Source organism: Neofelis nebulosa, chromosome 10, assembly GCF_028018385.1.
Source record: "Neofelis nebulosa isolate mNeoNeb1 chromosome 10, mNeoNeb1.pri, whole genome shotgun sequence".
NCBI classification, from domain to species: domain Eukaryota; kingdom Metazoa; phylum Chordata; class Mammalia; order Carnivora; family Felidae; genus Neofelis; species Neofelis nebulosa.
The window spans coordinates 66214531-66242203 of NC_080791.1; the positions used below are offsets into that span (position 1 = coordinate 66214531).

At 39.9% G+C, this 27673-nt stretch overlaps 1 protein-coding gene across 3 annotated transcripts; it reads left to right on the plus strand.

Moving 5' to 3' along the window:
• The first annotated feature begins 6692 nt into the window (after window positions 1-6692).
• On the plus strand, window positions 6693-25186 carry WEE1 (WEE1 G2 checkpoint kinase). 3 transcript variants are annotated; one of them, XM_058688201.1, is made up of 12 exons: window positions 6693-8309; window positions 9768-9973; window positions 10469-10532; window positions 10721-10893; window positions 11386-11507; window positions 15365-15511; window positions 18631-18726; window positions 18815-18900; window positions 19747-19917; window positions 20017-20162; window positions 21274-21362; window positions 24955-25186. In XM_058688201.1, exons 1-12 carry the CDS (start codon window positions 7734-7736, stop codon window positions 25071-25073), a joined length of 1995 nt encoding a protein of 664 aa, XP_058544184.1. In that variant the 5' UTR covers window positions 6693-7733; the 3' UTR covers window positions 25074-25186. The 3 variants fall into 3 exon arrangements, with proteins under 3 accessions (XP_058544184.1, XP_058544186.1, XP_058544185.1); XM_058688203.1 differs by lacking the exon at window positions 24955-25186 and adding an exon at window positions 24028-24948 and having other exon boundaries at window positions 6694-8309; XM_058688202.1 differs by lacking the exon at window positions 24955-25186 and having other exon boundaries at window positions 6697-8309; window positions 21274-22615.
• Window positions 25187-27673: the final 2487 nt, after the last annotated feature.

Here is a 27673-nt window from a genome sequence, read left to right on the forward strand (position 1 = left end):
GTCTCCCCCTCTCTCTGCCCTTCCCCTGCTCACACTTTCTCAAAAATAAATATTTTTTAAAGAGAGTACATAAGATAAATATGTAAAGCATCTGGCTCAGTGCCTACCATATAGCTGGCAGTATCCCTTTCCCAGCTCCTTCAAGTACCCCAGATCTTTGTAGCACTGAAGACATTTATCATATTCTGACCTTTATAAAGGTAATGGGGAGTGGGTGCTTGAACCATGGATGGTGCTTGAACACAGTAGGCATTGAAAAGATGACTGCCAAGTACAGTTGATTTCTGCATTCAGGAACTAGTTCATCTTTGCTGGTATGATTTTTCCACATTCATATTTACACCACCAATCACCTGATGGTATCACACACTACTGGGTACTCTTTACCCAATGAGCTCATCTTAATCCTGTCTGAGCTGAACATGGCCTTTTACAGAACTTTAAAAGTGACTCACTACTGAGTCATCAAAACAGCAATACCCAAACACTTCTGTTGCTACACAAAAGAGCAGCATGGGATGTCTGCCTTATCTCCTCCTTTCCCTCTCCTAATGAGACAGAACCCCTTGACTCACTGAAGAAGAGTCATCACATCTTTTGTGATGCAGTAATAAGAAGAAAGCTGGTTTAAATAATCACAGTGTGGTCAGCAAACAACTGGCAGTCCTTGTGGTCATCCAGGTCATTTCCTGAGTATGTCACTAACCCAAGAGGCAATTAATCAATTGCTCAAATGTGTATTGAGCACCAGCATTCTGTTGGGCACTCATGATTTCTCCTTTTTATAACATTTCTGTGAAGTGACCTTTTCAGTTATTGAAACTCACTAAGAGCATAGAGAAAAGCAGTGCTTTGTGCCTCTGTAAAGGAAAATCAAAGCATTATTGGAGAAAATGCTGCTACTCAGTTCCATCCCAGTAGAAAGGAGTTTTAAAAATATCAAAGAGGAAGCATGATGTTTTGGCTAACTGCTTTACAGAACTATAGTTTTAAATATGTTAACTGAGAACTCCTTTCTTATCTAGGGATGATACTGTCAGTGGTCAGTATTTTCTCTGGGGAAAAGTCTTGAAGTTAGTATCATTGCCACAGGCCTGACTGATTGCAGTGGACTATCAATTCTTTCAAGATTACAAAGCCTGTGTAAGGGCTAAAATAACTGGGAGTAGGCCTGAGGGCTGCTTTCACTAAGAAGGCTGGTTATAGGCAAGGTATTGTATACATGCAGATACAGCTTTTGAGTGCCCCAGCGTGGTCTCTCACAGCTGAAGACCCTAAGCAAAAACTGAATGAAAATCTTAGGTCCTCAAACTTTTTGTATGCAGCCGATATAATTAATATAATCCACACCTAAAGGATATAATGAAATTTGCACTTGATCTACCTTATATAAATGTTAAAAGCATAAACAGAAATAGTATGTTAGTAGTCATTAAGGATTAATTAGGCAGGACAAGAAATAATGTTTATTTCATTAAAATATAAGCTTTCAACTGGCTACTGTTCCTGAGCCATACTTCTCAAGTTCTTATTATATCAATACAGTTGACCCTTGAACCACATGGATTTGAACTCTGCAGGTCTACTAATATATGGATTTTTTCTATTGATACAATATAGTACTGAAAATGTATTCTCCCTTACAATCTTCTTTTTTTTTTTTTAAGTTTATTTACTTATTTATTTTGAGAGAGGAAGAGAGCACAGGAGGGGCAGAGAGAGAGGGAGAAAGAATCCCAAGCAGGCTCTGCACTTCAGCACATAGCCTGAGGTGGGGCTCAAACCCACAAACTGTGAGAGCATGACCTGAGCCAAAATCAAGTGTTGGATACTTAACCAACTGAGCCACCTAGGCGCCCCTTCCCTTACAATTTTCTTAACATTTTCTTTACTCTAGCTTACTTATTGTAAGAATGTAATATATAATACATATAGCATACAAAATATGTGTTAATCAACTGTTTATGTTATCAGTAAGGCTTGTGGTCAACAGTAGGCTATTAGTTACGTTTTGGAGGAGTCAAAAGTTATATACTGATTTTTGACTGCAAGGGGTCAGCACCCCTAGCCTCCATGTTCTTCAAGGATCAACTGTACTATATCTGTCCTGACTTGATTTGTATACAATCTCAACTGTCTATCCATATTAAGCAAACTTATTTTGGGGACATCAGGAGTTACATGTTCCATTTACTGACCATTTATAAAGCCATTAACAAGTATGGATTAGTCTCAAACAACATTGCTATAATTAAAAGCAACACATAACATTTATTGAACACTCTTTGTATGAACATTCTTTGTAAGGGACAGCACTAGTCTCACACTTAACCCATTGAACTAAAGAGAAATTAAATTAGATTATACTGTATTCTCAGGGTGAGCTAATGAACACGTGGTAAAACGTTCAAACAATGTTATCCATCAGAGGGTAGGAAGGCAAGTGACAAGAGTACAGAAAGCTAACCTAGACCTGAGAAGTCAAATAGGAGCAGGGATAGGAGTACCACATTCTAGCCTGAGATCTGGACTGCCAGGGCCAACAGGCAGTTAGAGCTGGGTGGAAGTAAGGTGAAGTTTGCTGAGAGAAGCAGTGGAAGGGAAAAAGCAAAGATAACAAGGAAGATGAAGAAAAGACAGTTGGACTTTACTAGCATAGTATTTGTTCTTGTTTTGTTTTTTAAAGATTTGGTCTGGGGAGCGCCTGGTTGACTCTTTTTTCTTTTTTTTTAGTTGACTCCACACCCAATGTGGGGCTCAAACTCATGACCCCAAGATCAAGAGTCACATGCTCTACCAAATGAGTCAGCCAGACACGTCCCTAATATGTATTTTTAAAATTTTATTTATTTACTTTGAGAGATAGATGTAGGGGGAGGGGGGAAGGGGCAGAGAGAAAGGGAGGGAGAATCCCAGAGCCCCCAGTGCAGGGCTCAAACTCACAAACCTAGAGATTGCAACCTGAGCTGAAATCAAGTGTCAGATACTTAACTGACTGAGCCACCCAGGCACCCCTCGCAACACCCCCCCCCTCCACTGCCCCTGCTAGTATTTGTTAAGTGAAAAACACATTTGACCAACATGGCTTCTTTTTCAAAAAAATTAGAAATTTATCAGAATAGGCTCTCCTATTTAGAGAGAGTTATTATTTCCCCAGAATCAAAAGCATAAACTAGAAAAGATTCAGCTTTGGGTAAAGCCTAGCTATTCTCATGAAACACGTCTGCAGACTGTGAAAAATTAGTCTCTAAGAACTAAAAGATATTTCATTCAAAGTGCAAGACTTATGTTAATAAGAATATGAACATATATTTATGTACTTGCATATATTAAAAGAATTTGAGGAGCAGCTGGGTGGCTCAGTAGGTTAAGCATCCGACTTCGGCTCAGGTCATGATCTCATGGGTGGTGGATTCGAGCCCCAAACTGTGCTGACAGTGCAGAGCCTTCTTGGCTCTCTCTCTGCCCTCCAGGATTTGAGCTTTCTCTCTCAAAATAAATAAATAAACTTAAAAAAAAAAAAGTATTTGAGAGGGTGATTTAGAATCTCAATTATAAATCTTCAAGGCAGGAATCTTGCTTATCTTGGTGCTAAGGGAGGTGAATGGGCTGACAATAGTGGCATTAAAGCCTTATACTTGCTAAGTCATCTGTCTAAAGGGGATAAACAGGTTGTTTGTTCTCCCAACACCTAGAGGCAAGATTTTTACTCAGTTATTACAACATTACCACAAACTTGTGGATTCTGCAAAGGTTGCCTAGCAACATTACAGTTAGGAACATTGGGTGGTGAAAGAACAGGAAATTTGAATTAGATATGCCCCAGGCAGGTGGGCATAACTCCATCCCTCCAGTACAGTGAGTGCTGTACTCAGAGAAGCATGAAATTTAAAAAATCAGGACAATCATTTAGAATTTCAGTTAGGGCATTGTTGCAGTTAAACCATAACATTGTGCCATGTTCTCAGCTAGCGGAGGTAGGGCCTTGGTTTCATACTCATTTTGGCACTTTTGTTTTAAAGAACACCAGCTTTTTTTCAATTATTCCAGAAACATTTATTAAGTACCTTCTCAGGGGCCAAGGCACATTGCTGGTCGCTGGTGCTCTAAAGACAAATAAAACTTGATCTCAGCCCTGGGTGGAAGGGAAGCCAGATCAGTAAACAAAGACTGTTACAGAGTCCATGCCAAGTGTGGTTAGAAAACCTGGTTCCCGGAGTGTCTCTTTTACCTAGAAGTGGAGAAACTTAAGAAAAGGCTTTATAGAAGAAATGGTTCTCCCACTGAATCTTGTTTCCAACTTTTAAAGAAATTCTTTCTTTCCTTCAGTCATTCTATGGAAATTTACCTCTCCCATTCTGTGGGCAGAACTTGGTGCCAAGAATTCAAAGTACTGGCTCTGTGGACCAAGAACTCTTCCCTCCCCGTTTGGAAGCCAGGCCCTTTTGCTCTAATCTACTTCAAGGACCTCCCAGTTTAAGGAAGCAGACAGGTGGCATGGTTAAGAGTCGAAAAAAAAATGTTAAAAGAGTATTTACCTCCAAGAAGAGGTAGCTGGGGTACTTCTGTACCATTTGAATTTATACTGGGATAGAAAAGTAAGCCAATCAACAAATATTTAAATAAGGGCTCTATTATCACTCAGAAGATATTGAGCATGTAAGCCATGTTAGAATACTGAAATAAACAAAATAGAAAAGGTTCCTATATTCAGGGAACTCATTTTCTAGAAGGGGATAGTAATAAATAAACAACCAACACACTTTGAGATAGATATAAGCCTGTTAAGGAAATAACAGGGTGTTGTGAAAGAGTGAGGGGGGAGGGGAAGTGAGCTTGCATGGATAGCCTCAGAGGATACAGAATTCCTACATAGAACGGGCTTAGAAGCAACATTCTAGTTGGGGAGAAGTTATCTACTGGGCTTTAAAGTTTGTTTGTTTTTTTTTAAAGTTTTTTTAAAATATTTATTTATTTTTGAGACAGAGAGAGACAGAGCATGAATGGGGGAGGGTCAGAGAGAGAGGGAGACACAGAATCTGAAACAGACTCCGGGCTCTGAGCGGTCAGCACAGAGCCTGACGTGGGGCTCGAACTCATGGACCGAGAGATCATGACCTGAGCCGAAGTCGGACGCTTAACCGACCGAGCCACCCAGGCGCCCCTTAAAGTTCTTAGGAAACACACTAGTTTTACATACAACTCATGCTAATGATCAATAAAGAGTAGTTTTCTGAAGTTACTTTTTTAATTTTTTAAAATGTTTTATTTTTGAGAAAGTACAAGCATGGGAGGTGCAGAGAGAGGGGAACAGAAGATCTGAAGCAGGCTCTGTGCTGACAGTAGAGAACCCGCTGTGGGGCTTGAACTCATGAACTGTGAGATCATGACCTGAGCCAAAGTCAGACGTTCAACCAACTGAGCCACCCAGGTGCCCCTAAAGTTATTTTTATTTACACTTACATGAAATTAAGAAAAGCAATTCAATATGGTCAACTATCCACATCAAAGGCTTATATTGCCATCAGGAGTGAAGAAGAGGAGGTATTGTAGGAAGAGTGCTAAAAATCATTCCTTGGGTTTGGCCACCAGGGATCAGAGAATGCCTCCCCTTGAAACATAACAAAAGGGTAGAGTTCCAGTCTTTCAAGAGCTTAACACTAAATTTGGATTAACCTACAAAAAAGACACAAAAGCAAATGTCTGGAGAAGACAGCTGTTTTCCCCTCACTGCATCTTCAAGTATGTGATATCAGGGAATTTCCCATGTGGTATTTTTTTAAAATACAATTTATTGTCAAATTGGCTAACATACAATGTATACACTGTGCTCTTGGTCCATGTGGTAAGTACTAAAATGTGTTTCCATTATTAAAAATTCAGCTTGAGTTCAGTCTTTGAAAAGTGTTAGAACAACATATATGGTCAAGTGTTAATATTCATAAAGTGCTACAATAAGAAAACAGACAATAGAAATAAACATAAGTGGCCACTGGCACATGAAAACTGTCCAACCATATGAGTCAAAGCAACAAAATTAGGGGGCTTGGATGGCTGAGTCAGTTAAACCATGGACTTCGCTCAGGTCATGATATTAAGTTTGTGAGCTCCAGTCCAGAGTCAGGCTCTCTGCCGTCAGCACAAAGCCCACTTCAGATCCTGTCTCCCCCTTCTCCCCCTTCTCTCCCCCTCCCCTGCTCTCTCTCTCTCTCAAAAAACAAACAACACATTTAAAAAAATTACATAAACAAACATTAAATATCCACTTATGTCCAGAATTCATGAGCAGCGTACACTAATCCACTGCTAGTGAGAAAGTAAATTGTTTTCTTTTGGAGGTCAGTCTGGCAGCTTATATCCTTTGACCTAGTAATTCTCACTTCTATGAATCTATCTTTAAAAAAAAACAACAAAAAACCTCAAACACCACAGAAAAAAAACCACGCGAGGAGTCAGAATATTCATCACGGGGTTATTTACATCTGAAAAATTCCAGAAACTTTCCTGTGCGACTCTAAAGAGCAGATGAGATCACAGTTTGACCGGGCACTAGAGTGATTTCTTCTCAAGGTGCATTTAAGTTTGCTGTGAGGTGGGCCAATCCGTTTTGCCAACACTTGCCCACGTGCTGGCAAACAAATATAAACACCGTGGCCGCGTGGTGAGCACTTGGTTTCGTGCTGGGGCCGACTGTTGGTGCCGCTGGTATTTACTCTGGACAAGTCTCGGGTGGACTGCCACAGCTTGGGGAAACTCACCTCGCTGGGGACACACCCGACCCTAACAGCCACCCTGGGGGGAAACTGAGGCTCCACAGGCCTTCCCCACAGCCGTTCCCCCGCCTCCGACTCTCGTCTGTGGGCCTTCCTGCTGATTTCTGGGTCCGGCCTAAGCAACGCGCTCAGTTCGCAAAGCTCCAGAGGCCCGAGTCACCATTTCCGGCTCAAACCTCTACCGGGGAACGTGACTGCCTACAGCCACGCCTACAACGCCCCCAACGGCTCGCACCGAAAGGACACGGGACTGGCAGGAGAGCCACGGTGGTTTCCTGCTCGCCCCGACCCGGAGGAACCCAGAAGTGTTCCCTGGCCCCCACCTCAGACCCGAGAGCGCTGAGGTACCACGAGCAAGCCGCCTCCAGGGTGGCGTTCGGCTGGGCCTAGTCGAGCCTAGCACCCTTCGCTCCTCCCAGAGGGCCGCCTCGGCTGCCCCGTCCGGCCCCGACCGGGCGGTGCCCGGCTGGGTTCCCGGAGGTCGGACTCCCTCATAGGCCCGTGGCGCCCCGCCCGCCCAGGCCGGGCCGCCGAGGGCGGGCGGAGCCAGCGGGTTCGCGCCAAAATCGCGTAGCTGATCCCTCCCCCGCGGGCTACGTCGCGCCCTCCTTTTTTTTCAAACCCCGGGCTGGGCGGGGATTGGTGGGCTGGGCACTCACGTGGTTAACGGTCGCGGGAAGCCGCGGAGCCCGAACCTGCGGCTGGACCTGCGGGGACACCAGCCTCGGCGCCCGGGCCGCCCCGCCTCCGCTGGACAGTCCGCGCCGCCGCTGCCGACCCCCGCCACCGCCGCCCGCAGTCCCGAGCGCTCCGGAGCCGCAGCCCGCCGCCGCGCAAGTCCGCCACCGCGGCGACCAGGCGCGCCCAGTCGCACGTGGCGGACCCGCCCCCTAGGCCGTCCCGAGTCCTCGACTCCGCGGGCTTCGGCTCTCCGGTCCTCGGCCCCGGCCCCAGGGCGAGATGAGCTTCCTAAGCCGGCAGCAGCCGCCACCGCCCCGCCGTCCCGGGGCTTCTTGCACTTTGCGGCAGAAGCTGATCTTCTCGCCCTGTAGCGACTGTGAGGAGGAGGAGGAGGAGGAAGAGGAGGAGGGCAGCGGCCACAGCACGGGGGAGGACTCGGCCTTTCAAGAGCCTGACTCTCCACTGCCGCCCGCGCGGAGCCCCACAGAGCCCGGGCCCGAGCGCCGCCGCTCGCCCGGCCCGGCCCCCGGCAGCCCCGGGGAGCTGGAGGAGGACATGTTGCTGCGAGGCGCCTGTCCGGGCGCGGACGCGGCGGGCGGCGGAGCCGAGGGCGACTCATGGGAGGAGGAGGGCTTCGGCTCCTCATCGCCGGTCAAGTCGCCGGCAGCCGCCTACTTCCTGGGCAGCTCGTTCTCGCCGGTGCGCTGCGGCGGCTCGGGGGACGCGTCCCCGCGCGGTTGCGGGGCGCGCCGGGCTAGCGAGGGCCCCTGCTCGCCGCCGCCGGACCACCCCGGCACCCCGCCGCACAAGACCTTCCGCAAGCTGCGGCTCTTCGACACGCCGCACACGCCCAAGGTGAGAGGACGCGGGGCCCGGGCGCCCCGAGCCCGCCCAGCCTTTTAAAAAGGCCGCGGCGCCAGGAGCCGAGCGCGGCGCTCCCCGTATTCGGTTACATAACCGCCCGGCCGCACCCCCACTCGCTCCCCTGAGCCGCAACAAAAAGTTGGCAGCCCCTCTTTTTGGCCCTGCCCAGAAGTTGTCCGTTAAGATTATGTAACTGAACAATGGGCCTCTTCTGGAACTTCTTCATCTTTCAAGATCGGCGCCGTCCAGGTGGCTGACGATTTCACGCCGGTCGAGTCGGGGCCGTGCCGAGCGTGTCAGCCCGGAGTGTGGCACTGATATAACGTGGTTTGGAAAGATGTTGGAGTGGTGCTGGCGCGGCCACCTGACACTCCCGAGGGCGGCAGCCATATGGTGCCTTTTAAACGCAGTGAGGTGCCCTGTAATTTTGGCGGCACACACAGGAGTTCGGCTAAAAAATTTTTTCATGCGCTTACCGTTTCGTGTCATGTGGCCTTAAGGGGTTAAGTTGGAGGTATGCTGGGTGACTGCGCTTCGACTTGGGAGGAAAGGCTGGCCTTCCAAGCATTTCCAGTCGTAAAGATTCCTTAATTCAAGGTAGCTTTTAAGAATCTATCCGTGCATATTTATCGGGTAAGCGTTTGTTTACACCCTTGGGTTTGCAGTGCCTATGTGTGGTCAGCCTGACTAATGATTGGGGACAACCCAACTGTTAAAGCCAGCAGTGGTGGTGTTGTTTGGACCCTTGTGCTTTCAAACTGCTGATAACGTATCACAATGAAGGAGGTGTTCAGCACCTGTTTTTGAGTGGCAAGTGAGTATGCAGATTGCCACTTGTGGAACTTGAGAAGTAACAGATTTTGAAATGAACCCTACCTGAAATGAAGACAAGTATCATGTTTATAAGAGTAATGTGGAAAATGGACCTTGTAAGTGAGTCGGGTTCAGTGCGGTTAATCATAGACCTTGGGAAGAAGTGTGGGTTTTTTTGGTTTTTGGTTTTTTGAGTGTTCTTGTGTATTAAGGACATGCCCAAGGCAAGATCCCTTTGGAAGCGTGGGGAGGAGTCCAGCGAAGTTGGTTTTGAAAGCCCTATTTGGATGGGGGGGGGGGCGGGAGGGAGCTTTTATGGGGCTCCCTGACTGCTTTGTATTTTTAGATGGATTGAAAGAGTTTAACTTTTAGACTCTAGAATAAACTTAATTTTAGTCTGCATTTCTATTCTTTTTAGTGTTAGAGACCTATTTTATGTGGCTGTCTTTTTCAGAAAAGGTGATTGGTATCCACCTTTCACTGTTCAAGTTAAGCACTGTTTATTTTGCTTGAGATGCGGTGGATTGTGTGTTGCTTTGACCTACACTATCAGCCATGAGAAAGGCTTGTTGAAGGTTGGGTTGAGAAAGCGGTCTATAGAATTTAGATACTAAAATTTTACTTTTCCTGCCCTAGAGTTTGCTCTCCAAAGCTCGAGGAATTGATTCCAGCTCTGTTAAACTCCGAGGTGGTTCTTTGTTCATGGATACAGAAAAATCAGGAAAAAGGGAATTTGACATGCGACAGACTCCTCAAGTGAATATTAATCCTTTTACCCCAGATTCTGTGTTACTTCATTCCTCAGGACAGTGTCGTAGAAGAAAGCGAACACATTGGAATGAGTAAGTTATTTAGTTTGGTTCCCTAACCATCCAAGGTTGATTTGTGGTACTTATCAAAATTTAATTTCATCTGAATGACATGGAAATTTATACTCTGAAATTTTTGTTACTAGCACTTGCTTCCCAGGAGAGGCAGGTGGGAAGTAATCAGCTGTGGAGAAGAAGTGGTGTAAGAAAGGAAGGAATAAAAAGCCTAGATGGCTTGTAGGAAATCTGGTGTCAAAATGAAGCAGGCAGAGAGAGTTATTTATTATTTAGAAAGACTTAAATTTTGATATGTGCAGTGGTATTGGCTTGTAGTTAATCTGCATTTTTTTTCAGTAGGGACAGCATTTTAATCAGCTGAGGTATATCTTATGATTACAAAATTAAGTGCTTTCTTGTCTGTTTTTATTCATTAAAATGCATTTTCACTGTACATCTATCAGATAAAGTTTTGGATCTCTAGTTGATGTGTCTGTCAGATCTGATAGAAACATACATAATGTTTTCCAGTTCTTGTGGTGAAGATATGGAAGCCAGTGATTATGAGTTTGAAGATGAAACAAGACCTGCTAAAGTAAATAGCTTTTTATTTTTTTTATTGTTTCTGAAATTTCATTTTTGACTTCTTACTTAACAAGTAACCATATATACATGTTAAATACGCATTCAAACATAAAACGTAATGATTTTTAAATTTCACACATAGGGCTATTATAGCAAAAAATCATTTTCGTGTCTTTGTGAATATACCCCTTATTGCAGAGAATCACAATTACTGAAAGCAATATGAAGTCACGGTATACAACAGAATTTCATGAGCTAGAGAAAATTGGCTCTGGAGAATTTGGTTCTGTGTTTAAGTGTGTGAAGAGGCTGGATGGATGCGTTTATGCCATTAAGCGATCAAAAAAGCCATTGGCTGGCTCCGTCGATGAGTACGTATTAAAATTTTTGTCTTTTACTCTTATTCCCTATAGTGTTGCAAATGTTAAGGTTTTACATAACCAAGTAGTGAAATTAATTCTCTCACTTTTGAGAAGCCATAATAATTTAATCAGATCCTTTTCATTTTGTGCCATTAATTCTTACTGAACTTGGTAAAATAATATGAGTAGTCTGATTTTGAAGGCTAACTTAAATTTCTTTTTTCTGGGAGCATCCATGAATTCACAGTAAAATGGAGTTTTGTTTTTCCCGAGTCCTAGGGCCAGCAAGGTTCCTTCTTTGTAACTAGCATTTTTCTTTAATGGAAGCCTTTAGAAAAATCTGGTACAGAGTCTTAACACCCTCCCTCTCAAGGAAGTTATTTCTTCAGCATAATGATAGATAACAAGTCAAGTTTCTTTTATGAAGTTTCAGATAAATTAATTCAGTTTAGGCTTGAATAAAAATGATGTACCATTCTATCAATCTCAAATTTCTCCTAGGCAGAACGCTTTGAGGGAAGTATATGCCCATGCAGTGCTTGGACAACATTCTCATGTAGTTCGATATTTCTCTGCATGGGCAGAAGATGATCATATGCTTATACAGAATGAGTATTGTAATGGTGAGTAATACATTGTTCTGTTTGAAACTTGTGAGCTCAGAAAAATGAACACCGAGGAAATACTTATTTTTATCTGAAATCCTACTTTAATTCTGTGTTTCTTTTATTTCTTTTTTTATAAATTTTTTTAAATTAAATTTTATTAAAAAATTTTTTTAACGTTTATTTTTGACAGAGAGAGAGAGAGAGTGCAAGCAGGGGAGAGAGAGAGAGAGAGAGAGAGAGAGAGAGAGAGAGAGAGAGAGAGAATCCGAAGCAGGCTCTAGGCTCTGAGCTGTCAGTACAGAGCCCAATGCGGGGCTTGAACCCACAAACCGTGAGATCATGACCTGAGCTGAAGTTGGCCACCCAACCAACTGAGCCACCCAGGCGCTCCCCCCTTTTATTTCTTAAAATGCAAAGATCAAGGAGCCTAACATGAATTTCAAGTTCATTGCCTACCTTGATGTTAAGTAAAAATTGTAAACGTCCCTTTTACCTCAGTAGTAGAATTGTGCATGTTGTGTGCATGTTAGTCACACTGATTTGGAGAGGACAGTGGACTTGCCATATGTATTTTAGCATCCATAGCGTGTAGCATAGTGTATGTGGGATATAGTAGTTAATAACGCAGGTTCAATGCATCTAGTCTTCCTTTTCCATTTCATTTTATGTGCTATTAAAACTGATACTGGTTTAAACCAGTGACAGTGACTCTCCATTGTTCTAACTTCAGCCATTTGTCCAAAGTATTCTATAATCTTGCCCCCATTCCCGTTTATCCAGCCTAGTGTACCACTAGAATCCACTCAGACTTTTTTTATTATGTTACACTCTTTTAGTTCTCTAGCTTCGCCTCTCTCCCTCATTTCCCCTCCAAACCAACAAAACAAGCATCTATAGAAGTTCAGTTTTGGACTTCTGGAGAGCTTTCGATTTCAGCAAGTCTTTTAAGGACCAACTTGGTTCCCCCCTTTTTTCATTAAACCTTAGTCAAAACCCTGGTCTCAATTCTGGTTCTTGTAAATACCTGTTATTAAATAGGTAAATCATTATATACACTGGATTTCCATTTCTGTATATTTGAATAGTACAGAATTTAGAATTTAGTGAATAGTTGAGAGGTGATAACAATGATTTATGTTTGTGTTACTTATTTTTGTTGACTTTCATTATTTTTTCCTTAAATAAGACCAGCCATCTCATAGCTTGTGAATAAATAAGTGGTGTAGGTAGTGGATTCAGATTTTCAGTATTTAAAAGCATTGAACAAAACAGAAGTAAAAGAGCCTTTTCTCATGCCTAATTTCTTACTGAACTGTCATTTTATTCTCTACACTTGAAAGAATTAAGTGCTCAGTATACAGCATTGCTGCTAATTTGTTTCACACATCTCTTGAAATGTTTCTATTCATATCAAAATATGTGTGTAGCTGTCTCTCATGGCCTTGTGGACTCTTCCCGTTTTTAACCTTCATTTTTCAGTTACTGTACTTAATATAGGGCCGTCTGACCATGTCTTCTTAATTTTTTTTTTTTTTAACGTTTTTTATTTATTTTTGGGACAGAGAGAGACAGAGCATGAACGGGGGAGGGGCAGAGAGAGAGGGAGACACAGAATCGGAAACAGGCTCCAGGCTCTGAGCCATCAGCCCAGAGCCTGACGCGGGGCTCGAACTCACGGACCGCGAGATCGTGACCTGGCTGATGTCGGATGCTTAACCGACTGCGCCACCCAGGCGCCCCTGACCATGTCTTCTCTACTCCGTGTTTGCTAGATGCCATCTTCTAGTTTCTTGCTCTCTCTCACTTTGATGTGGCTGGTCCTCTTAACAAGGATTTCCGTAGCAGTCCGGGATCACAAATTTGTAACAATCTACCAAATAAATATGTGGTGGTGTAATTCAAATAATTTTGAGAAAACTCTTGGTCCTGGGGGGATAGGGAGAGGTGAATTGTCTTGCTAACCTCTCATTATGAAGACTTTGTCCTAACAAAAACAAAACCTTGTCCTGGTATAAAGTTAAATTATAAAATAATCTTCTGAAGCAGTTTATTATTTTGGAACAGTATAAAACAAAGAATATACAGATCTTTAAAAAATAAATAGACCTGTGTGAAACAGGATTGCCTCAGTATAGTTCATTCTATGTAAATGAAAGCAAATAAAGGCGATCTAGATACATTTGTGAACTCTTTTTTTGTGTCCTTTTGCCACCATTCTTCTCTCCACATAAAACTTTGAATGTCCTAACAATAGACCTGATCTTCAAATCCTTTTCCATAGTTTCACAGGGAAATGATTCTGTTATTTCATTTGTACATGGTGATTAATTGATATCCTTTACCATGACTAAGTTTCTTTGTTATCTCAAACACTCATTTGCATTTTAAGTCTTTTGTCTTGGTTTGGTGAGAGACTGAAATTTTTACCCATGGTAAACTAGTGTGGAAAAATATTGATGGATAGGGGAAGAGAACCTGAAATATCAGTTGAGTGTCTTGCTCTTCTCTCACCTCTCTGTTTCTTTCAGCAATGAGATAGAAGGAACTGGCCTAGCTATAGGTGCTGGACCCACTAAAAAGCAGCTGTATTCTATCTTATTAAACTTGGTCTAGGACTTCAAGCCCACTTGTCTGACAAGCTTATTGACCTCTCTTCTAAGCCCTCTTTTTCCTGAAGTTCAAAATTTGTACAAGTATGGAGAATATACTTAAGCCTAAAATATCGAGGTGTGTGATTTATTTTTATTTTTAAAACACATTGGACATTTTGCTATTTAGCCTTTCCTGACTAACAACATGTATCAGTATACCTCCCTGATTTTATTACCCTGGCTCTGATTTTATTATTCCTAACTAAGCTTTAAACAGATGTGGTTTGTTTTGGTTTTTGTTTTGTTTTGCTTTGTATAACTCCTCTTTTCCTTTAAGATAAGTTATAAACTTACAATGTTTTTAATAAAACTTGTATAAACTTACAAAGTTTTTTAAAAGTATAAACAAATTAGCTGGTTGGTTTGATTCTATAAAAGCAAGTTAAAACTATACTAAGACACTGGTTTTTACCTATAAAATTTATAGACTACTGTCAAGGGTCTGAGAAAACAAGTATTCTCATATATTAATGATGGGAGTATACATTAGTACAGACTTCTCTATGGGGGATTGTGTGTGTGTAAGTAAAATTGCCCCAGATTTGTCTTCCAAAACCCTCTTAGCTATAAAAATTTATCCTGTATATAAGATTAGTATCTCACACACACACACACACACACACACACACACACACACACACACTTGAGCCACATACTAGTATTGTTTTATGATTATACATACTCTAAAAGCCAGTAGTTTTTTTTTCTATGAGATATATTAAATGTATGTTGTATGACCAATGTACAAAGTTATTTCTTAGACCGTAGTATATAGTAGCAAAGGAAATTATTTTAAAATGTTCCTCAGGAGATTGGTTAGTTCCTTACCATTCAGTTATACAGTGGAATTCTATAGAGACTTAGGAGAGAACAAGGTAGTCTTTGTGTATTAGTAAAGAATGATCTTCAAGATCATGAAAATGTTACCATTTGTGTAAAAAGGAATTGAAAAAGATATATAAGAAACAAATAACATTGGTTTATTCTGGGAAAAAGAACCAGGTATGATGCTGGGGTATCTGGATGACACAGAGACTTTATATTTTGTACCTATGTGAGTATATTACCTATTGAAAGAGTAAGATTTTGATATCACAAACAAGGAGGAGGGAATAGGTCCTATAAAATGTCACTTTCTTTGTTGAGTTTGTGAACATTCAGTAAAGATGGAGAAAAATATTTCAGAAAGAAGAAATTGCTAATTTTTTCCATGTTCGTTAGGTGGAAGTTTAGCTGATGCCATAAGTGAAAACTATAGAAGCATGAGTTACTTTACAGAAGCAGAGTTGAAGGATCTCCTTTTGCAAGTTGGCCGGGGCTTGAGGTATATTCATTCAATGTCTTTGGTTCACATGGATATAAAGCCTAGTAAGTATTACAAATTCTCTGACCTGTGTTCTTTAGTGTTATAGAGAATAAATGATTTCATTAAAACAACATGAAAACATACACGTCCATGGGGCACCTGAGTGGCTCAATTGGTTAAGTATCTGACTCTTGATTCTGGCTCAGGTCATGATCTCATGGTTTGTCAGTTTGAGCCCCACAGTCAGACTCTGCGCTGTCATCATAGAGCTTGCTTGTGATTCTCTCCCCCTCTGTGTCTCTCCCAGCTCGCGCTCTCTCTCTCTCACTCAAAATAAATAAACTTTATATGTATGTATGTATATATATACATACATCTTACTGTGTTTTGTCATTGTTAGTTTTAAAAGAACTTTGAGCCACATGTAAGTATTGTTTTATGATTTCCAGACACCTTTTCCCTTGTTATCCCAAAATATTTGAGACAATAAACTAATTTTTATTAAAAGTTGGAAAAATTTGCCACGTCTTATGGGAACTGTATAGTCATGAACTAGGTAGTACTCTGATGGGGAGACTGAGAATCTGTTGTTTAAAGCCCTGCTCTTCTAGGGTGCCTGGGTGGCTCAGTCAGTTGAACGTCCGACTTTGGCTCAGGTCATGATCTCGCGGTCTGTGAGTTCGAGCCCTGTGTTGGCCTCTGTGCTGACAGCTCAGAGCCTGGAGCCTGTTTCGGATTCTGTGTCTTCCTCTCTCTCTGCCCCTCTACTGCTCATACTCTGTCTCTCTCTGTCAAAAATAAATAAACATTAAAAAAAAAAAAATTAAAGACCTTCTCTTCTGCTAGGCTATGAACCATAATCCTAAAATAATGCTGGTACTGGTAATGGGGTTGTTAGAATCAAATGAGGTATGTGAACATGTTTTTGGAAACTTAAGTGCTATACAAACGTGGTATTTCTAGCCTATATACCATGAAAGTGTTACTGTATTATGCAGAAAACAAATGGCACATGCAGTATGATTATCTTATATTAAAAAGATGCAAGTGCATGCTACAATGGCATTTTAGTGCAAATCCCTCTCATTTTGTTAAAATAACCTCATAATGTACATACTGTTTTAAAACTTGTCATATGTCACCTCTACCTTTTTGTTTCAGTAAATTTTCATCTCCTTTAATACCCAGATCATGCTTAAATTTTCCCCAGGTGTCCCAGGTTCTTGATGGCTGATTTGTCCATACTAGTATCCATTTCAGGACTATGTTTTGCATCTGCTTCTATCCTTTTTTTTTTTTTTTTTTTTTATGTTTATTTTTGAGAGAGAGAGCGTGTGGATGGGGGAGGGCAGAGAGAGAGGGAGACACAGAATCAGAAGCCGACTCCAGGCTCTGACCTGTCAGCACAGAGCCAGATGCAGGGCCCGAACCCACAAACTGAAATCATGACCTGTGCTGAAGTCAGATGCCCAACCAGCTGAGCCACCCAGGCGCCGTAATTTTTTATAATTTTTTAAAGCTTATTTATTTTTGAGAGAGAGCGACAGCATGAGTGGAGGAGGGGCAGAGAGAGAGAGAGAATATCCCACGAAGACTCCACACTGTCAGCACAGAGCCAGTGCAGGGTTTGAACTCCCAAAACCATGAGATCATGACCTGAGCCAAAACCAAAAGCCAGACGCTTAACTGATGAGCCACCCAGGTGCCCCTCCCTTGCATCATTTAGCTTATTCCTCTTTCCTCTGTATTTCCTACAAAGTGGAAGTTAAAGCTAAAAGGTTGATGAATTCAAGTATGAATTTTAGGCTAGGGGTGTGTTTGTGTGTGTGTGTGTTTTTTTTTTTTAATGTTTGTTTATTTAAAGTTTTTTTAATGTTTTTATTTTTGAGAGAGAGAGACAGAGCAGGGGAGGGGCAGAGAGAGAGAGAGACACAGAATCCAAAGCAGGCTCTAGGCTCTGAGCTGTTAGCACAGAGCCCAATGCAGGGCTTGAACTCACAGACTGTGAGATCGTGTCCCAAGCCAAAGTCGGACACTTAGCCGACTGAGCCACCCAGGCACCCCCAGTGTTTATTTATTTTTGAGAGACAGAGCACAAGTGGGAGAGAGGCAGAGAGAGAGGGAGACACGGAATCCAAGGAAGGCTCCAAGCTGTCAGCACAGAACTCATGAGCCCATGACCTGAGCTAAAGTCTGATGCTTCACCAACTGAGCCACCCAGGCACCCCATAGCTAGGTGTTTTTAAGTTGACTTTAATGAAGTTTTTGGTTTTTGTTTTTTTGTCTGTGGAAATGTGTGATTTATGAGAAATTAAATCATTTTACACAACCTACTTTAATTCTGTAAGTTACATGAAGAATTTCTTACCTATGTGTAAACAACTCAGATTTTTATTTTCAAAAGGGAAAATATAATATTTGGACTGAAGGCAGTAAATATGAATTAGTAAGATTTAAATCACTCACACCTTGTATTAAGTGTCAGACGAACACAGTGGACCCTTATAAGTACCAAAAGTTGAAAATATTAAGGCATGTGAATTTTAAAATTTCAAATTCACAAATACCATCGTAAAGTAAGTTGTCCTATAAATAAAGTGAAGTTGGAAAGATGACTTCAGTAAATATAACATTTATGAACTCAGTATTACATTGGTAGAACTGTTAAAGTGAAAACTGTCACTGAAACTTATGTCAATCATAAACTTACTAGAATTTAAAGAAAAAAAGTATGTGTACAGCAGAAATGAACCACAGAGCTACATTGGGATGTAGATGCTGTATGGTTAGCCAGACTCAAGTTCCATTATTTGTATGTTTTGCACCAGCCTGTAGCATTAGGTTAAAATTTATAATTTGTAGCATCACAAATTACTACATTATTACTTTTTGTATTGTTTCTAAGTAGTTAAAGCCGAAGATCAATGTGTAGATGACAAGGGTCTAATGCAGTAGTTTCCAAGTGTTCAAAGATCAGTACTAGGCAAGAAAATATGTTCCTAGAAAATACAACCCCAGTTCCTATCCCCTGAGATTCTTACTCTCATTGGCTTTTGGGGTAGAACATATGAGAATCTGTATTTGAAAGCTTTTGTGATGATTCGGTTGCACGGCCTTGTTTTTTGAGCTTTGGTTATAGTATTAATTGTTAGTGCAGCTTACATAATTAATTGTTTGACAGGCAATATTTTCATATCTCGAACCTCAATCCCAAATGCTGCCTCTGAAGAAGGAGATGAAGATGACTGGGCATCAAACAAAGTAATGTTTAAAATAGGTAAGAAAAAAAGATGACCAGATTATTACCTTAAAATAAAGTAAGAGGTTGTTTAACTCTTGACTCTATTTTTTTTTAATACTTATAGGTGATCTTGGTCATGTAACAAGGATCTCTAGTCCACAAGTTGAAGAGGGTGATAGCCGTTTTCTTGCTAATGAAGTTTTGCAGGAGGTAGTTTTTTTTCTTTAATAATCCTGTTTGCTTTATAACAATGCAGACATTAAATTTTTAAGCTAATAATAGGTAAAATGGTCAAAAAAAAAAAAAAAGCCTAAACCATTAGTTGGGGTATTTAATTTAGCAAAATTCAGTAGAGGCAGAGATTTACAGTATTCAACAATGGTGGAGTTGTGGTAAAAGACAATTTCTCATACATTACTATTGGAACTATAAAATGCCATAACCTTTTTGGAGATCAAAGAGTTTGTATCTATCAATGTTTTAAAATCCTGTACCCTTTGATCCAGAATTCCCATTTGAGAACAATGTAAGTAAGTGTTTAGCAGTAAGGGAACAAAAATAAGTAATGACATATAGTTAATAGTACTGTTTCAAAAAGAGTGTGACCAAAAAAAAAAAAAAGTGACAAAATATTTCGTGGTAAGAGTTTTGAATGCAAGTGGAACATGTAGAACAAATAAATTGTACGATCCCATTGTTCTTTTTATACGTGTATGTATATTTGTAACCTGTCCATATATACGTGTTTTGTGTTTTCATATGAATGCCCCCAGAAGGATAGGAGTTTCTAAGAGTTGAATCAAACCACTGAAAAAGAGAAGGCATTTACTTTTAGAAATGTATTTACCACTCCCCTCCCAAAGTATGTATTACTTTGTAATTTTAAAAAAACTCCTCAAATTTAGCTTTTTCTCTGAATAGGTCTTAAAAGTTAAATGTGGCATTGGATATTTCAATTTAGTTCTATTTCTCACTTAAGCCATCACTGTAATTTTACCTTATTTTGGGTGTTTTTATATTCCCTTAAAAAAATTTTTTTTTTTTTAAATCTTACAGAACTATACCCATCTACCCAAAGCGGATATTTTTGCCCTTGCCCTCACAGTGGTGTGTGCTGCTGGTGCTGAACCTCTTCCTAGAAATGGAGATCAATGGCATGAAATCAGACAGGGTAGATTACCTCGGATTCCACAAGTGCTTTCCCAAGAGTTTACAGAGTTGCTAAAAGTGAGCATTTTTTTTTGTATATAAAGCACTTTTTATTGAAATGGTTTAATGTTTTATTAAATTGCCTGTCTTTACCTTAATTTTACTTATCTTTTTAAGGTTATGATTCATCCAGACCCAGAGAAAAGACCTTCAGCAATGGCACTGGTAAAACATTCAGTATTGCTATCTGCTTCTAGAAAAAGTGCAGAACAATTACGAATAGAATTGAATGCTGAAAAATTCAAAAATTCTCTTTTGCAGAAGTAAGTGAGGGTTTTTGGAATGTTTTAACTTTCATTTTCAAATTTTAATGAGATGACTTAGGCTTTTTGTCAGTGAAGGCTCTGGTGGTCTGGTATGCTATACAGTTAAAATTTGGGGATTTCTGCCTTAAATTAGTGTTTGTGATCTATTAATTTGTATTGTTCCTCAACTTTGAAATTATGGACTTAAGAAATGTTTTAAATTTTAATTATTTTATTTTATTTTATTTTTTGAGAGAGAGAGACAGAGTGTGAGTGGGGGAGAGGCAGAGAGAGAGGGAGACCGAATCCGAAGCAGGCTCCAGGCTCTGAGGACGACATGGGGCTCAAACTCACGAACTGTGAGATCATGACCTGAGCTGAAGTCAGATGCTTAACTGAGCCACCCAGGCACCCCTAGACTTAAAAAAATTTTTAAGACTAGCAAGTATTTGCAAGTGGTAATAATCCCCAATCCCTTTGGCAAAAGCTAAGTGAGCCTGTACAGGTTTTTTCCCCCCTAAATCCTCACCATAAATTAACATTTTCCTTCATTTTTTGTTTATTTTTATGAAAGGATTAAATTCATGTCAATTAGGTTAGTAAATGAGTCTCATATTTGATCTGAATGACCTTTGATATTTTCACTAAAATGATTGGAATGTTAATTCTAATTCATTTGCTTTATTGCTGATTTTAATCTAATAAAACTGTCTTGAAATATTAAAAGGTTTATTTGCCACTAGTTTGATAGCCATCATAGTTCATACAAATAGGAAGTAGAATTTTCCTTTTATCTCTATTATATAGAGATAGTTTCACAATATAAATTAGTAGTGTTGTTTGAAATTATGTAAGATTTAGTGTCCTCTTTATTAGCATCTTTATTACTTGTGTTCAAGTGTATATGATATTTTAATTTTGAGAGCACAAAATAAAATCATAAATTTAAGTTGTTTGAGCAAAAGCAAAGTTAATATTGTAGTTTTTTCCTCAGTTATATCTTTAGAATAATGATGACATGCTAAGATCTCCCAACTGACAATATAGTTATATGTTTGGCCTCCTATGATCCCTTCCTGGGATTAAAACAATAGGTGAAAAGTCTTGTTTCCTATTTTTATGTTCTTAGAGAACTCAAGAAAGCCCAGATGGCAAAAGCTGCAGCTGAGGAAAGAGCACTCTTCACTGATCGGATGACCACTAGGTCCACCACCCAGAGTAATAGAACATCTCGACTTATTGGAAAGAAAATGAACCGCTCTGTCAGCCTTACCATATACTGAACTACTCATTTCCCACCTCCCCCAAAAAACTGTGACAAGAGGAAGCTAGGTTGAAATCACTGCTAGAATCCAGTTTGCAAATTACTTTCTCAATCGGTGTCAGTAGTTTTACTGAAATACCTTTAGGACTTTTACTTGTGAATTACAGTTGAAAGCTGTATTTTGACCAGTGCTATATCAGGCTTTCGTCTAGTCTTATTAGTCTGTCTTCTGTAGGATGTCAGTCACTGTTGGATGTTACACCAGCCTTTCCAGGGTTAACCACTGTGGTGGTGTGCTGCTTATGGTTTGCTGTTGCATTGTAATAAAAGGTGACTTTCCCTGTAGTGACCTGTAAAAAGGACTCAAGGGCTTTATTACAAACATATTCTCCCTTTGAAAAGGGAAATGCTAAGAGACTCAGTACTACTCAGCCTTCAGTGTACCTGTGTGTCAATCTTATATTTCTTTTTTTTTTTTAATTGTGAATTATACTTGTATATCCAACTGGGAGCACTTTGTAGGCACTGCATGAACCATGGAATGATAATTCTGTGGAAGTATTGCCTTGTGAATTTGCTGCTATTTTAGTTTTGTCCTTGCTGTAAAATTGTAGCATTAAACAATCATTGTTGTTAATAGGCTTTTTTGGAAAACAATTATGTGAAATATGTAGCTGCTCTTGATGACAAGCAGCTATTTGCCTTTTTTTCCTTTGAACTTTGAAGCTAGTGCATTGGAGTAATGCACCTTTTTCTTCCCTTTTGGATTGCTGTATTAATGTAGTATAATTATTACTGGTTTTGTAATTTTTCCTGATAATGCCCTTCCCTGACCCTTTTTAAAAATGTTCTCTCCCTCCACCCAAGTTTTGTACTTGATTGTATTGTTAGTCTGTTTTTAAATGTTTTCCCCGGTTTCTCTTCAATATTTGTGTATATAAACTAATCTTGGCGATAGTGTACATAGCTGTTTGTAATGCCAGAATGACTTCTGACTATTCCAAGCTTTTCACAAAATATATTTTATCAATGATTAGCCATTTGACTAATAATACTGGCTAACCAGACATTGCAGAAGCAAAAACAATATAGAATTTGTCTGTCGTATGTTTGCCTATTAATTTTGGTTTGAAACATGTTTGCACATGTCTGCTTGACTTGTGTTTTACTAACATTGATTGGCATATTAAAAGTCACTCTGAGCTTACCATAATTGTCTAAATCTTGTGATGCCTGTTTTCTACTATTTTATGTCTACTATCACATTTTAACATTTAGAGTATAATGTATATAAAGTACTAAAAGCAGAGGACACATTTTTGATAGAATATGAAACATTTATTGTTTAATGATGAGCTTTAGTCTACATCAGTTACATTTTGTGATTGAAGAAAAATTTGTCCATCAATCATAAATGTTTTTCATTTGTCATATTTAATATTTGTTCATCACATTGTATATTATACATTTGATCTGCTAGAAATGTAATATAATGTAGGTTAAAATAGCTTTAGATTATTAAGTGGATGTAATGACTCATAATTTTCTAATTTGAGCTGAGTCACAGAAGAGAGCTTTAAAATGAGGTTGTAACTCAGTTGAACTAGGCTGGATTTTTTAAGAATTAAGAGTGCAGATTCAAGTGATAAACAGTGCTAATTCTACGTGACATCTTTTTCTGATGTAGATTAGAACCAGAGTAAGGTCACACACACAAAAAAAGATGTTACAAGATCCTTGTGCTTTCTGATCATGGGTAAACGATTTGTTTGATTAGGGTCTATTTCTCCCACTATAAACATTTCTAATAACTTTATTCAGCTTTTAAGCCTATGGCATGCTAAAAAGCACATTTTAGAGGTGTGAAAGGAATTAGTGTAGGCAGGAACAGTAGAGAAGAAAGCTGAACAGTGTGGGTGACAGCCTAAAAAGCTGCAAAGACTGGAGTAGGTAACACATTTCAGTAGTCACTGATGACAAAGCTATAAAAAGTATAATTGGTGTATATTGGGATCACTCAAAGTCAAGGTGCATTTTTCAAGTGCACTAGCTTCAAAGAAAAAAAATCAGGTGTTTTTCATCAAGTTGATATTTGCAGTAAAATTTTCACATATTGTTTAAAAATATTAGATTAAGTAGGAAAAAATTGGTTTTCTAAGAAGGAATTCTTAAACCATTTGAAAGCTGAGGAGAGTTGGGCTTATATTCATTCACCACAGGATACTTAAATTGAGTGCCTTCTATGTGCTAATTAGTAGCCCAAAGACCAGTAAAAAATAGTCTTTGCCCCTCGGTACTCAGGATAAAATAGGGGAGACCCAGGTAAACATAAAATGACAATAAAATGTAGTAAGTGCTATGTTGGAGGGATTCTACAGTTAGAGTGGTAGCTCAAAGGACAATTACATAGTTTGGGAAGATGCTGGTGGTAGAGCAGTGAGTAGATGCAGGGGATTACATGTAGACTGGTTTCACAGCTATTGTTCTGACTCAGGGTAAGAGTAAAGAGGGCCTGAACTAGGACACATGGGATGGACATGTGGATGGACACATGGGAATAGGGTTTTCATTAGCTGGGAACACTGCACACTGAACAGGTTTTGTTTGTTTTTATAACAGAATGAGAACTTGTTAGCATAACACCAGGAGGAAGCTACAACTGCTACTATTGAAGCATTGAAGAATTTTCCAGAAAAAACTGGAATGCAAAGTTAAATGCCTGTTATTTTTTGAGACATATGTAACAGATAAAACTTTTGGAAAGCTTACTTTAGTAAGGAAGAAGCATTTTAAATATTGACTATGCAGTTGGGTAGGAGGAATCCTACATTGCAGTTGAGTGCAAATGGAATTGTTGCCTTACGTTAACTTGTCACGAATCCAAGGCAGTCCCCTTTAATTAGTGAGCTAATGTCTTGAAGGGCCAATTCTGAAGCTTTGGTTTTCATTTTCACTCTGTTCCAGAGGTCAAGAAATAATGGCATTTAAAATATTGCTAACAGCTTAATGCTTTAAGCTGTCTTCTAATTCTTAAAGCAGAAGCAGCATCCTGACATTAGAGTAGTTTTCCTTCCCAGTTCATCTCCACAAAGCATCTCCCTGACTTTAGCCAACAGATCAAATAAGTCATTGCATCCTTAAGGTATATTTATTTGTGAAATTTTTAAAGGCCAATGAAAGCGGTCGACAAGGAGGATGGATCAAAAAAGAATTTTGAAAGTGTTTTGGATATTGTGAAAATCCTAAGTGAAGCCTGAAACTAGGAATTTGGAGGAACCTGCCTCATTCAGTATTTTGAAGGCATTTGTAGAACCGTAAAAAGCATCAATGAACTGATTTGACATTGCAGAGTGAGTGGATCTAGAAGTTTCTCCTGCAAACCTGGTTGTATTGTTAGAAATCTCTCAGAAGCTCAGCAAGGTAGATTTTTGTAAAACTGGAGGAGTAAGACATCATTGAAACTTACCCTTTCCCAACATTAAGCTTTTAAAAACTTTGAGAAGCATTCATCTGAACATCATTGAACTTTTTTTTTCTTTGTGGCAGATGACCCTAATTTTCAATGCAGTTCAAAGGTCTGTGGAGTAAGGAAAAATATCTATGTATGCTCTAGGAAGATTTACCAGGAAAAGATGACATGTTCTGTCCAAACTTCATTAAACTAAGAGTCTAAGAATCCTCGGCCAGTCCAGCCTATGAAGAAAAATACCTCAAGGAACATTTATATCATAGTTCATATTGTTTAGTTTTATATGGTTAATAAATATTTTGAAGAGCATTATATTTGTTTTGAGTTTTGACATTCTTATGAAACGGGTTTCCAGGTCTGGAATTCCAATTTATGCCTACCAATCCATTGTGCCAATGGGAAATTCAGTGTACAATGCCTCCATTAGGATGATTATCCAGAGAGGGGTCACCTTTTTGCAGATGAAGAGGCTGAGGTAAGTTAAATAACTTAGGAACTCAGTTTGGTAAGTAGAAAATACGGAATTCTGACTCAGATGTTATAGCAAAGAAGCCTGCTTTTTCAAGACATGTGGAAGTTGATAAATACTATTTAAAAGAAAGAATGCAGGCAACAAAGAGAAAAGAAGGGGCAGTCTGAATATTGGGAAAATTGGGAAGTCTGGTGTCATGGAAACTAAAAGAGAAGTTTGAAGGAGAAATTAAGTGTGACTATATACAGAAAAGATTAAGAAGTGACTCAAAGCTCCCTGAAGGCATCTAGAGTGGAGATCTTTGGTGAGCAGTTTCACTAGAGGGGTAAACAAAAGCCAGATTACAGTGAATTGGGATATAAATGGGAGATGAGCAAATAGAGACAACAAGTATAAATCATTTTCAAGGAACATGGCTTGAGAGAGAAGGGCAAGGGAGGAGAGGACTATAGTTAGAGGAGAACTGGGTTTTGCTGTTTTCACTACCACTTGTTGATCATCTATTATGTGCTAAGTGTTTTACAAACATATAACTTAATCCTCATAAAAACTATGACAAAATCCCCATTTTGCATATGAGATTTAGATAGGTAAAAGGAATTTCCCAGATGATATTGCTACAAAGTCTCAGCATTCAAATTTAAAGTGTTTGCCTTGGGGGGCACCTGGGTGGCTCAGTTGGTTGAGCCTCTGACTCTTGATTTCAGCTCAGGTCATGATTTCATGGTTCGTGGGATCAAGCCCCACATTGGGCTCTGTGCTAACAGCTCAGAGCCTGCTTGGGATTCTCTCTCCCTCTCTCTGCCCTCCCCTGCTCACACTCTTTCCCTCAAAATAAATAAACATTAAGAAAATATAAAGCATCATAAAGAAAAAAATTAAGGGGCGCCTAGGTGGCCCAGTCAGTTAAGCATCTGACTGTCTCAGGTCACAATCTCATGATCTGTGAATTTGAGCTCTGGGTCGAGCTCTGTGCTGACAGTGCAGAGCCTGCTTTGGATTCTGTCTCCCTCTCTCTCTCTCTCTCAAAAATAAATAAACATTAAAAAAAATAAAAAAGTGTTTGTCTAGGGGCACCTGGTGGCTCAGTTGGTTAAGTGTCTGACTTGATTTCAGCTCATGTCATAATCTCACAGTTCCTGAGATGGAGCCTTTGTGTCAGGCCGTGGGCTGACAGCTCAGAGCCTGCATGGGATTCTCTATCTCTGTCCCTCCCCCACTCTCGCACACGCACACTCTCTTTCTCAAAATAAACATTAAAGAAAAAGAAAGTAAATAAAGTGTTTGAACCACTAACCAAGTTCATAGGAAATCCTTTAAGCCTAGAGCAGATGGATGTGGATGAGACAAGTTTGAAAGTGTTTAGAGGAATGCAGGAAATGGGGGAGGGGAATTCCAGTATGATGGCTCCTTTTCTGAAAGAACTGAATCCTATGAACTGAAGTGCCTGAGGACAGAGCTCATGTATGGGAGGAATGCTGACTCACTCCGCTGCCTTCTTTCCTTCTGAGTGAGGTGGTTAAAAAGTTTTCAGAGTATAGGATATGGCTCTTTAAAGCAATGTTTCAAGGAATTTTTATGATTTGGGGAAATGCATGTTAAAGTGAAAAATCAGGAAGCAAAATTATATATAAGCGATATTTTTTAAAGCATTAAACCAAAGAACAGAAGGCTAACATTGGCTGTCATTTAAGTGGTGGAATTATGGGATATTTCCCACCCCTTTTTCCTTTCTGAACTTTTGTATTAAAAATTTTTTTTTAATATTTATTTTTGAGAGAGAGAGAGAGACAGACAGTGTGAGTGGTGGGGAGGCAGAGAGAGAGAGAGAAACACAGAATCAGAAGCAGGCTCCTGGCTCAGAGATGTCAGGACAGAACCTGACGCGGGGCTTGAACTCACAAACTGCGAGATCATGATCTGAACTGAAACCGGAAGCTTAACCATCTGAGCCACCCAGGTGCCCCAGAACTTTACGGATTTTAAACACTGAGCCTTTATTTTATAATCAGAAAAAAAAATAAACTTAAAATATCTGATAATAGGCAGTCAACACAAATTGAAAAGTCACCTACCTGGCAAAGATTCATCCAGTGATCATCCCTGTACATTTCTGGTAATGAAGACCTCTCCCTTGAATACAGGGGCATTTATATGATCTGGGCTGGGCCAAATGCAGTTTTCCCTGGAACCTTGCAGATGCTCCAATTGCTATGTTGGTCAAGCTTTCCACTGCTTAGAAAAGGCCTATCTATAGGAGAAGAGAGTGAATCAACATGGAAATAGAACTGAGAAAGGAGGACAGTATGATCTGACAGTGTATC

What these genes read in the sequence shown, in the direction of transcription:
- WEE1 (XM_058688201.1), top strand. Translation starts at nt 7,734, where the DNA reads ATGAGCTTCCTAAGCCGGCAGCAGCCGCCACCGCCCCGCCGTCCCGGG. An exon ending in AAGCGAACACATTGGAATGA is followed by an intron (nt 9,974 to 10,468) that starts GTAAGTTATTTA and finishes AATGTTTTCCAG; the next exon opens with TTCTTGTGGTGAAGATATGG. An exon ending in CTAATGAAGTTTTGCAGGAG is followed by an intron (nt 18,901 to 19,746) that starts GTAGTTTTTTTT and finishes TAAATCTTACAG; the next exon opens with AACTATACCCATCTACCCAA.